The sequence below is a fragment of the Oncorhynchus masou genome, unplaced genomic scaffold, assembly GCF_036934945.1.
Source record: "Oncorhynchus masou masou isolate Uvic2021 unplaced genomic scaffold, UVic_Omas_1.1 unplaced_scaffold_747, whole genome shotgun sequence".
NCBI classification, from domain to species: Eukaryota; Metazoa; Chordata; class Actinopteri; order Salmoniformes; family Salmonidae; genus Oncorhynchus; species Oncorhynchus masou.
In genome coordinates, this window is record NW_027013929.1 from 76,127 (window position 1) to 87,500 (window position 11,374).

General features: G+C 46.1%; 1 protein-coding gene across 5 annotated transcripts in view; it reads right to left on the reverse strand.

Moving 5' to 3' along the window:
- LOC135537294 (epidermal growth factor receptor kinase substrate 8-like) overlaps positions 1-11,374 on the reverse strand; it is a 143,388-nt gene that overhangs the window by 63,144 nt on the left and 68,870 nt on the right. For 4 of the 5 annotated variants that reach the window (XM_064963489.1, XM_064963492.1, XM_064963487.1 and 1 more), the window contains one exon: positions 5,141-5,191. The exons of the other annotated variant lie outside the window; for it this stretch is intronic. In XM_064963489.1, the coding sequence (XP_064819561.1) occupies positions 5,141-5,191 (51 nt within the window). The remainder of the gene's footprint in view (positions 1-5,140; positions 5,192-11,374) is intronic. 5 annotated transcript variants of the gene reach the window in all.

Genomic DNA, 11,374 nt, shown 5'->3' on the forward strand with positions numbered 1-11,374 from the left:
GCACAGTGACTTTGCAAAAGTGAGAAAACATGACCAAATGGACATTCTGAAATCAACACAAACAATGGCATCACCATAGTGTCCAGACTATGCCGAGTCCAACGAGGTGCCCCGCTTGACCGTAGCTCGCTCGGTCTGAGCGCGCGACCATGAGAAAAATAGGCCCAATATGAAGCCTTCACCAGTACGTCATTTGATTTTGGGTGACAGCGGCGGAACCGTTAGGTTTAGAAAGACAATTCAACCACAGGACTGTTCCTAAGGTCCTCCTGATCTGTCCAAGCCTATCCTTGACCGTGTGACATTAACCCTTCACAGTCAAAAGAAGGTGTTTACATAAAAACAGTGTTCATTGACTTCTCTCCCCATAGGAATATATTGGCTGCTCCACTAAATACAACCTGGAGTCTATATGGGTTATGAATGTTGTATGAACCTGTCTTTGGTACCAGTCCATCAGACCACTATAAGGTCTACCTGTGTCGATTCTAAGCTTCCTGGACCAACCGGAAGTGGTCCAAATCGCCCTAAAAGTGTATACCCATACACTGCCTGCAATTTGATGGACATAGTGCATTGAACCCTGTGTAAATCAGTCAGTTTTCATGGTAAAGACTTAAAACTCAGGATTCTCTAATGGAATACCCCAATGAGGATGTATGTTGAGTTACAGCTTCCTGTGCCAACCGGAAGTGCCATAATTGGTGTCTCATGGGCTGTTTGGAGGGGTTAAAAAAATCAGATCTTTCCAAAACTTCATATATATGATTAGGCAACCCCCATGAACTGTAAATCAGTCATTTTTCCCATAAAAATTCAAAGGAAAACTAAATCACACAGATACACAACATGGATGGAGGGACGTATCATTGGGGTGCGTAGAGACTGACAGTGCCTCCAATAGTTAGCTTTGAATGATATCAAATTGACTGATGGACGGTGACTTGCAGGTGACTCTTGTCCATTAGCAATATGTTTAAGCGGTGAGGTACCATCACCAAAAGCGACATTCTGAAATCAAGCCAAACGAGCGATGGAGAGGTTCCAGAATCACTGCCCAGCCATCCCGAGTTCATCGGGCCAGTCAATTTGGCATTCCTGCATGATTTTTATGGCATGACAAATTGGTGATGGTGAATGCCCAGTTAACCATATGGCAAATGCACAGTGACTTTGCAAAAGTGAGAAAACATAAACAAATGGACATGATGAAATCAACACCACGAGTGATTGTAAGGAACAACAATCACTGCCCGGCCATCCCGAGTTCATCAGGCCAGTCAATTTTGCATTTCTGAAGGATTTTTGAGCATGTCAAATTTCTTATGACATTTGGCCCCCACAAAACATATGCCTTATGCACAAGCAAAAAAACAAAAAAACATTATGATAATAAAATATGACTAAAGTATGTTGATACAGTTCTTATACGTGTGTAACTGACACAAAATTCGAAAATTTTTCGAAAAACGGTCCAGAAAGCACTTTTTTAGGGGTGTGTGAAGTTTTTTATGAAATTTAATAATTTTTGACTTTTGACTTTTGACTTCCTATGAAATCATATTGCAGATGGACAAAACACATGCAATATGCGCAAGTAAAAAAAAAAAAAAAAATTATGATAATAAAATATGACTAAAGTATGTTGATACAGTTCTTATACGTGTGTAACTGACACAAAATGCGAAAAATTTCGAAAAACGGTCCAGAAAGCACTTTTTTAGGGGTGTGTGAAGTTTTTTATGAAATTTTATAATTTTTGACTTTTGACTTCTGACTTCCTATGAAATCATATTGCAAATGGACAAAACATATGCAATATGCGCAAGTAAAAAATTTAAAAAAATTATGATAATAAAATTGGACAAAAGTATTTTCATACAGTTCTTATACATGTGTAATTGTCAAAAAAAGCGAAAGAATTTCGAAAAACGGTCCAGAAAGCACTTTTTTAAGGGGTGATACGTTTTTTTCAAAAATTCGTTTTTTCAAAATTTGGCTTTTGGATGTTGACTTGGAGTCCAATATCAATATGAAAAACCATGGTGGAGTGCAATCGCCACCTGTTGGATTTTTGAAGTGTTACAACTGGCAATACCCATATGGCAATAGAAGTAAACTTTGCATGAATCAACGCCGCTTTGGGTGGTATTGGCCAATGTGTACATGGTTTGTCCTATGCCAATAATTTGCCATTCATTTTTGTCCACTACGGGGGTGAATTCCCTTACGTCTTCAAGAGAGCGAGAGTTGCACCCCTTCTGAAAAAACCTACACTCGATCCCTCCGATGTCAACAACTACAGACCAGTATCCCTTCTTTCTTTTCTCTCCAAAACTCTTGAACGTGCCGTCCTTGGCCAGCTCTCCCGCTATCTCTCTCAGAATGACCTTCTTGATCCAAATCAGTCAGGTTTCAAGACTAGTCATTCAACTGAGACTGCTCTTCTCTGTATCACGGAGGCGCTCCGCACTGCTAAAGCTAACTCTCTCTCCTCTGCTCTCATCCTTCTAGACCTATCGGCTGCCTTCGATACTGTGAACCATCAGATCCTCCTCTCCACCCTCTCCGAGTTGGGCATCTCCGGCGCGGCCCACGCTTGGATTGCGTCCTACCTGACAGGTCGCTCCTACCAGGTGGCGTGGCGAGAATCTGTCTCCTCACCACGCGCTCTCACCACTGGTGTCCCCCAGGGCTCTGTTCTAGGCCCTCTCCTATTCTCGCTATACACCAAGTCACTTGGCTCTGTCATAACCTCACATGGTCTCTCCTATCATTGCTATGCAGACGACACACAATTAATCTTCTCCTTTCCCCCTTCTGATGACCAGGTGGCGAATCGCATCTCTGCATGTCTGGCAGACATATCAGTGTGGATGACGGATCACCACCTCAAGCTGAACCTCGGCAAGACGGAGCTGCTCTTCCTCCCGGGGAAGGACTGCCCGTTCCATGATCTCGCCATCACGGTTGACAACTCCATTGTGTCCTCCTCCCAGAGCGCTAAGAACCTTGGCGTGATCCTGGACAACACCCTGTCGTTCTCAACCAACATCATGGCGGTGGCCCGTTCCTGTAGGTTCATGCTCTACAACATCCGCAGAGTACGACCCTGCCTCACACAGGAAGCGGCGCAGGTCCTAATCCAGGCACTTGTCATCTCCCGTCTGGATTACTGCAACTCGCTGTTGGCTGGGCTCCCTGCCTGTGCCATTAAACCACTACAACTCATCCAGAACGCCGCAGCCCGTCTGGTGTTCAACCTTCCCAAGTTCTCTCACGTCACCCCGCTCCTCCGCTCTCTCCACTGGCTTCCAGTTGAAGCTCGCATCCGCTACAAGACCATGGTGCTTGCCTACGGAGCTGTGAGGGGAACGGCACCGCAGTACCTCCAGGCTCTGATCAGGCCCTACACCCAAACAAGGGCACTGCGTTCATCCACCTCTGGCCTGCTCGCCTCCCTACCACTGAGGAAGTACAGTTCCCGCTCAGCCCAGTCAAAACTGTTCGCTGCTCTGGCCCCCAATGGTGGAACAAACTCCCTCACGACGCCAGGACAGCGGAGTCAATCACCACCTTCCGGAGACACCTGAAACCCCACCTCTTCAAGGAATACCTAGGATAGGATAAGTAATCCTTCTCACCCCCCCCTTAAATGATTTAGATGCACTATTGTAAAGTGGCTGTTCCACTGGATGTCAGAAGGTGAATTCACCAATTTGTAAGTCGCTCTGGATAAGAGCGTCTGCTAAATGACTTAAAATGTAAATGTAAATGTAATCATGTCTGTACATTATCACGACTATACTTTATCGTGTCTATACATTCTCGTCTATATGCATTATCATGTCTGTACGTTATCATGTCTATACATGATCACCTCCATACATAATCATGTCTATACATTATCATGTCTGTACATTACCGTATCTATACATGATCACCTCCATATGTGATCATGTCTATGCATTATCATGTCTGTACGTTTTCGTGTCTATACATGATCACCTCCATACGTGATCATGTCTATGCATTATCATGTCTGGACTTTATCGTGTCTATACATGATCACCTCCATATGTGATCATGTCTATGCATTATCATGTCTGTACGTTACCGTGTCTATACATGATCACCTCCATACGTGATCATGTCTATACATTATCATGTCTGTACGTTTTCGTGTCTATACATGATCACCTCCATACGTGATCATGTCTATGCATTATCATGTCTGTACGTTACCGTGTCTATACATGATCACCTCCATACATAATCATGTCTATACATTATCATGTCTGTATTTCACACTCAAAAGCCACAACCGGTTGTTCTGATAACGTAGAATCTGTCATTTGGTTTTGCAGAAGATTGTGAAGCCTTGGCAACACACACATGCACACTCACTGGGCCGACGCGCACACACACACACACACACACACACACACCAAACACACACACAGACACACACAGACACACACACACCAAACACACACACAGACACACACACACAGACACACAGACACACACAGACACACACAGACACACACAGACACACACAGACACACACAGACACACACACACACCAAACACACAGACACACACACAGACACACCAAACACACAGACACACACACACACACACAGACACACACACACACACACACACACCAAACACACAGACACACACACACACACACACACACACACACACACACACACACACACACACAGACACACACAGACACACACAGACACACACAGACACACACAGACACACACACACCAAACACACAGACACACACACAGACACACACAGACACACACACACCAAACACACAGACACACACACACACACACACACCAAACACACACACACACACACACACACCAAACACACAGACACACACCAAACACACAGACACACACACAGACACACACACAGACACACACACAGACACACACACAGACACACACAGACACACACACAGACACACACAGACACACACACACCAAACACACAGACACACACACACACACACACACACACACACACACACACACACACACACACACACACACACACACACACCAAACACACCAAACACACACACACCAAACAGGGCGCTGTTTGAGTCTACCTTTCTTTTTATGTTTGGCTGACGTGTGGAGGAAGTATATTCCATCTGTTCCTGTAGGTGAGTTGATGAAGAGATGGAGAGATGGAGATATGAGAGATGGAGATATGAGAGATGGAGCGATGAGCGATGGAGAGATGAGAGATGGAGATATGAGAGATGGAGATATGAGAGATGGAGCGATGAGCGATGGAGAGATGAGAGATGGAGATATGAGAGATGGAGCGATGAGCGATGGAGAGATGAGAGATGAGAGATGGAGATATGAGAGATGGAGAGATGGAGATATGAGAGATGGAGCGATGAGCGATGGAGAGATGAGAGATGAGAGATGAGAGATATGAGAGATGGAGCGATGAGCGATGAGCGATGGAGAGATGAGAGATGGAGATATGAGAGATGGAGCGATGAGAGATGGAGCGATGAGCGATGAGCGATGGAGAGATGAGAGATGGAGCGATGGAGAGGAGTGATAATGAGGAGTGAGGTGATGGAGAGATGAGAAGAGTGATAATGAGAGGAGTGATAGATAATGAGTGAGGTGATGGAGAGATGAGAGGAGGGATATGATCTGACTCAATATCAAGCACTAATGACTCATCAAGACTAATTATCTGTTGGATATGAAACCAATTCCAGAACCCATTTGATACTGTGTCCTTCTGTGGCATTGTGAGGACATAGGAACAGTCTTCTGTGGCATTGTGAGGACATAGGAACAGCCTTCTGTGGCATTGTGAGGACATAGGAACAGCCTTCTGTGGCATTGTGAGGACATAGGAACAGCCTTCTGTGGCATTGAGGACATAGGAACAGCCTTCTGTGGCATTGTGAGGACATAGGAACAGCCTTCTGTGGCATTGTGAGGACATAGGAACAGCCTTCTGTGGCATTGTGAGGACATAGGAACAGCCTTCTGTGGCATTGTGAGGACATAGGAACAGCCTTCTGTGGCATTGTGAGGACATAGGAACAGTCTTCTGTGGCATTGTGAGGACATAGGAACAGTCTTCTGTGGCATTGTGAGGACATAGGAACAGCCTTCTGTGGCATTGTGAGGACATAGGAACAGCCTTCCGTGGCATTGTGAGGACATAGGAACAGTCTTCTGTGGCATTGTGAGGACATAGGAACAGCCTTCTGTGGCATTGTGAGGACAGGGGAACAGCCTTCTGTGGCATTGTGAGGACATAGGAACAGTCTTCTGTGGCATTGTGAGGACATAGGAACAGCCTTCTGTGGCATTGTGAGGACATAGGAACAGCCTTCTGTGGCATTGTGAGGACATAGGAACAGCCTTCTGTGGCATTGTGAGGACATAGGAACAGCCTTCTGTGGCATTGTGAGGACATAGGAACAGCCTTCTGTGGCATTGTGAGGACATAGGAACAGCCTTCTGTGGCATTGTGAGGACATAGGAACAGCCTTCTGTGGCATTGTGAGGACATAGGAACAGCCTTCTGTGGCATTGTGAGGACATAGGAACAGTCTTCTGTGGCATTGTGAGGACATAGGAACAGCCTTCTGTGGCATTGTGAGGACATAGGAACAGTCTTCTGTGGCATTGTGAGGACATAGGAACAGCCTTCTGTGGCATTGTGAGGACATAGGAACAGCCTTCTGTGGCATTGTGAGGACATAGGAACAGCCTTCTGTGGCATTGAGGACATAGGAACAGCCTTCTGTGGCATTGTGAGGACATAGGAACAGCCTTCTGTGCAGGGGAGGTGTGTCAGAGACAGATCACCTGACAGGTTTCACCACAGCAGGGGAGGTGTGTCAGAGACAGATCACCTGACAGGTTTCACCACAGCAGGGGAGGTGTGTCAGAGACAGATCACCTGACAGGTTTCACCACAGCAGGGGAGGTGTGTCAGAGACAGATCACCTGACAGGTTTCACCACAGCAGGGGAGGTGTGTCAGAGACAGATCACCTGACAGGTTTCACCACAGCAGGGGAGGTGTGTCAGAGACAGATCACCTGACAGGTTTCACCACAGCAGGGGAGGTGTGTCAGAGACAGATCACCTGACAGGTTTCACCACAGCAGGGGAGGTGTGTCAGAGACAGATCACCTGACAGGTTTCACCACAGCAGGGGAGGTGTGTCGGAGACAGATCACCTGACAGGTTTCACCACAGCAGGGGAGGTGTGTCGGAGACAGATCACCTGACATGTTTCACCACAGCAAGGGAGGTCATGATGCTGCTTCTTATTTCAGGTCTCCACCTCATGATGCTGCTGCTTCTTATTTCAGGTCTCCACCTCATGATGCTGCTTCTTATTTCAGGTCTCCACCTCATGATGCTGCTTCTTATTTCAGGTCTCCACCTCATGATGCTGCTTCTTATTTCAGGTCTCCACCTCATGATGCTGCTTCTTATTTCAGGTCTCCACCTCATGATGCTGCTTCTTATTTCAGGTCTCCACCTCATGATGCTGCCTCTTATTTCAGGTCTCCACCTCATGATGCTGCTTCTTATTTCAGGTCTCCACCTCATGATGCTGCCTCTTATTTCAGGTCTCCACCTCATGATGCTGCTTCTTATTTCAGGTCTCCACCTCATGATGCTGCTTCTTATTTCAGGTCTCCACCTCATGATGCTGCCTCTTATTTCAGGTCTCCACCTCATGATGCTGCTTCTTATTTCAGGTCTCCACCTCATGATGCTGCTGCTTCTTATTTCAGGTCTCCACCTCATGATGCTGCTTCTTATTTCAGGTCTCTACCTCATGATGCTGCTTCTTATTTCAGGTCTCCACCTCATGATGATGCTGCTTCTTATTTCAGGTCTCCACCTCATGATGCTGCTTCTTATTTCAGGTCTCCACCTCATGATGCTGCTGCTTCTTATTTCAGGTCTCCACCTCCTGATGCTGCTTCTTATTTCAGGTCTCCAACTCATGATGCTGCTTCTTATTTCAGGTCTCCACCTCATGATGCTGCTTCTTATTTCAGGTCTCCACCTCATGATGCTGCTGCTTCTTATTTCAGGTCTCCACCTCATGATGCTGCTGCTTCTTATTTCAGGTCTCCACCTCATGATGCTGCTGCTTCTTATTTCAGGTCTCCACCTCATGATGCTGCTGCTTCTTATTTCAGGTCTCCACCTCATGATGCTGCTGCTTCTTATTTCAGGTCTCCACCTCATGATGCTGCTGCTTCTTATTTCAGGTCTCCACCTCATGATGCTGCTGCTTCTTATTTCAGGTCTCCACCTCATGATGCTGCTGCTTCTTATTTCAGGTCTCCACCTCATGATGCTGCTTCTTATTTCAGGTCTCCACCTCATGATGCTGCTTCTTATTTCAGGTCTCCACCTCATGATGCTGCTGCTTCTTATTTCAGGTCTCCACCTCATGATGCTGCTTCTTATTTCAGGTCTCCACCTCATGATGCTGCTTCTTATTTCAGGTCTCTACCTCATGATGCTGCTTCTTATTTCAGGTCTCCACCTCATGATGCTGCTGCTTCTTATTTCAGGTCTCCACCTCATGATGCTGCTGCTTCTTATTTCAGGTCTCCACCTCATGATGCTGCTGCTTCTTATTTCAGGTCTCCACCTCATGATGATGCTTCTTATTTCAGGTCTCCACCTCATGATGCTGCTTCTTATTTCAGGTCTCCACCTCATGATGCTGCTTCTAATTTCAGGTCTCTACCTCATGATGCTGCTTCTTATTTCAGGTCTCTACCTCATGATGCTGCTTCTTATTTCAGGTCTCTACCTCATGATGCTGCTTCTTATTTCAGGTCTCCACCTCCTGATGCTGCTTCTTATTTCAGGTCTCCACCTCCTGATGCTGCTTCTTATTTCAGGTCTCCACCTCATGATGCTGCTTCTTATTTCAGGTCTCTACCTCATGATGCTGCTTCTTATTTCAGGTCTCCACCTCATGATGCTGCTTCTTATTTCAGGTCTCTACCTCATGATGCTGCTTCTTATTTCAGGTCTCCACCTCCTGATGCTGCTGCTTCTTATTTCAGGTCTCCACCTCATGATGCTGCTGCTTCTTATTTCAGGTCTCCACCTCATGATGCTGCTGCTTCTTATTTCAGGTCTCCACCTCATGATGCTGCTTCTTATTTCAGGTCTCCACCTCATGATGCTGCTTCTTATTTCAGGTCTCCACCTCATGATGCTGCTTCTTATTTCAGGTCTCTACCTCATGATGCTGCGTCTTATTTCAGGTCTCTACCTCATGATGCTGCTTCTTATTTCAGGTCTCCACCTCATGATGCTGCTTCTTATTTCAGGTCTCTACCTCATGATGCTGCTGCTTCTTATTTCAGGTCTCTACCTCATGATGCTGCTTCTTATTTCAGGTCTCCACCTCATGATGCTGCTGCTTCTTATTTCAGGTCTCCACCTCATGATGCTGCTTCTTATTTCAGGTCTCCACCTCATGATGCTGCAGCCTCTTATTTCAGGTCTCCACCTCATGATGCTGCTGCCTCTTATTTCAGGTCTCTACCTCATGATGCTGCTTCTTATTTCAGGTCTCCACCTCATGATGCTGCTGCTTCTTATTTCAGGTCTCCACCTCATGATGCTGCTTCTTATTTCAGGTCTCCACCTCATGATGCTGCTTCTTATTTCAGGTCTCCACCTCATGATGCTGCTGCTTCTTATTTCAGGTCTCCACCTCATGATGCTGCTTCTTATTTCAGGTCTCTACCTCATGATGCTGCTTCTTATTTTAGGTCTCCACCTCATGATGATGCTGCTTCTTATTTCAGGTCTCCACCTCATGATGCTGCTTCTTATTTCAGGTCTCCACCTCATGATGCTGCTTCTTATTTCAGGTCTCCACCTCATGATGCTGCTGCTTCTTATTTCAGGTCTCCACCTCCTGATGCTGCTTCTTATTTCAGGTCTCCACCTCATGATGCTGCTTCTTATTTCAGGTCTCTACCTCATGATGCTGCTTCTTATTTCAGGTCTCCACCTCATGATGCTGCTGCTTCTTATTTCAGGTCTCCACCTCATGATGCTGCTGCTTCTTATTTCAGGTCTCCACCTCATGATGCTGCAGCCTCTTATTTCAGGTCTCCACCTCATGATGCTGCTGCCTCTTATTTCAGGTCTCTACCTCATGATGCTGCTTCTTATTTCAGGTCTCCACCTCATGATGCTGCTGCTTCTTATTTCAGGTCTCCACCTCATGATGCTGCTTCTTATTTCAGGTCTCCACCTCATGATGCTGCTTCTTATTTCAGGTCTCCACCTCATGATGCTGCTGCTTCTTATTTCAGGTCTCCACCTCATGATGCTGCTTCTTATTTCAGGTCTCTACCTCATGATGCTGCTTCTTATTTTAGGTCTCCACCTCATGATGATGCTGCTTCTTATTTCAGGTCTCCACCTCATGATGCTGCTTCTTATTTCAGGTCTCCACCTCATGATGCTGCTTCTTATTTCAGGTCTCCACCTCATGATGCTGCTGCTTCTTATTTCAGGTCTCCACCTCCTGATGCTGCTTCTTATTTCAGGTCTCCACCTCATGATGCTGCTTCTTATTTCAGGTCTCTACCTCATGATGCTGCTTCTTATTTCAGGTCTCCACCTCATGATGCTGCTGCTTCTTATTTCAGGTCTCCACCTCATGATGCTGCTGCTTCTTATTTCAGGTCTCCACCTCATGATGCTGCTTCTTATTTCAGGTCTCTACCTCATGATGCTACTTCTTATTTCAGGTCTCCACCTCATGATGATGCTGCTTCTTATTTCAGGTCTCTACCTCATGATGCTGCTTCTTATTTCAGGTCTCTACCTCATGATGCTGCTTCTTATTTCGGGTCTCCACCTCATGATGCTGCTTCTTATTTCGGGTCTCCACCTCATGATGCTGCTTCTTATTTCAGGTCTCCACCTCATGATGCTGCTGCCTCTCATTTCAGGTCTCTACCTCATGATGCTGCTTCTTATTTCAGGTCTCCACCTCATGATGCTGCTTCTTATTTCAGGTCTCCACCTCATGATGCTGCTGCTTCTTATTTCAGGTCTCCACCTCATGATGCTGCTTCTTATTTCAGGTCTCCACCTCATGATGCTGCTTCTTATTTCAGGTTTCTACCTCATGATGCTGCTTCTTATTTCAGGTCTCCACCTCATGATGCTGCTGCCTCTTATGGACCCTGATTTAGACAAAGGGTCCGTACTACATGCTTTGGAGGGAAAGAGAGAGAGAGATAGAATTGGGGGGAGGGATAGAGAGAGAGATAGGGGGTGGAG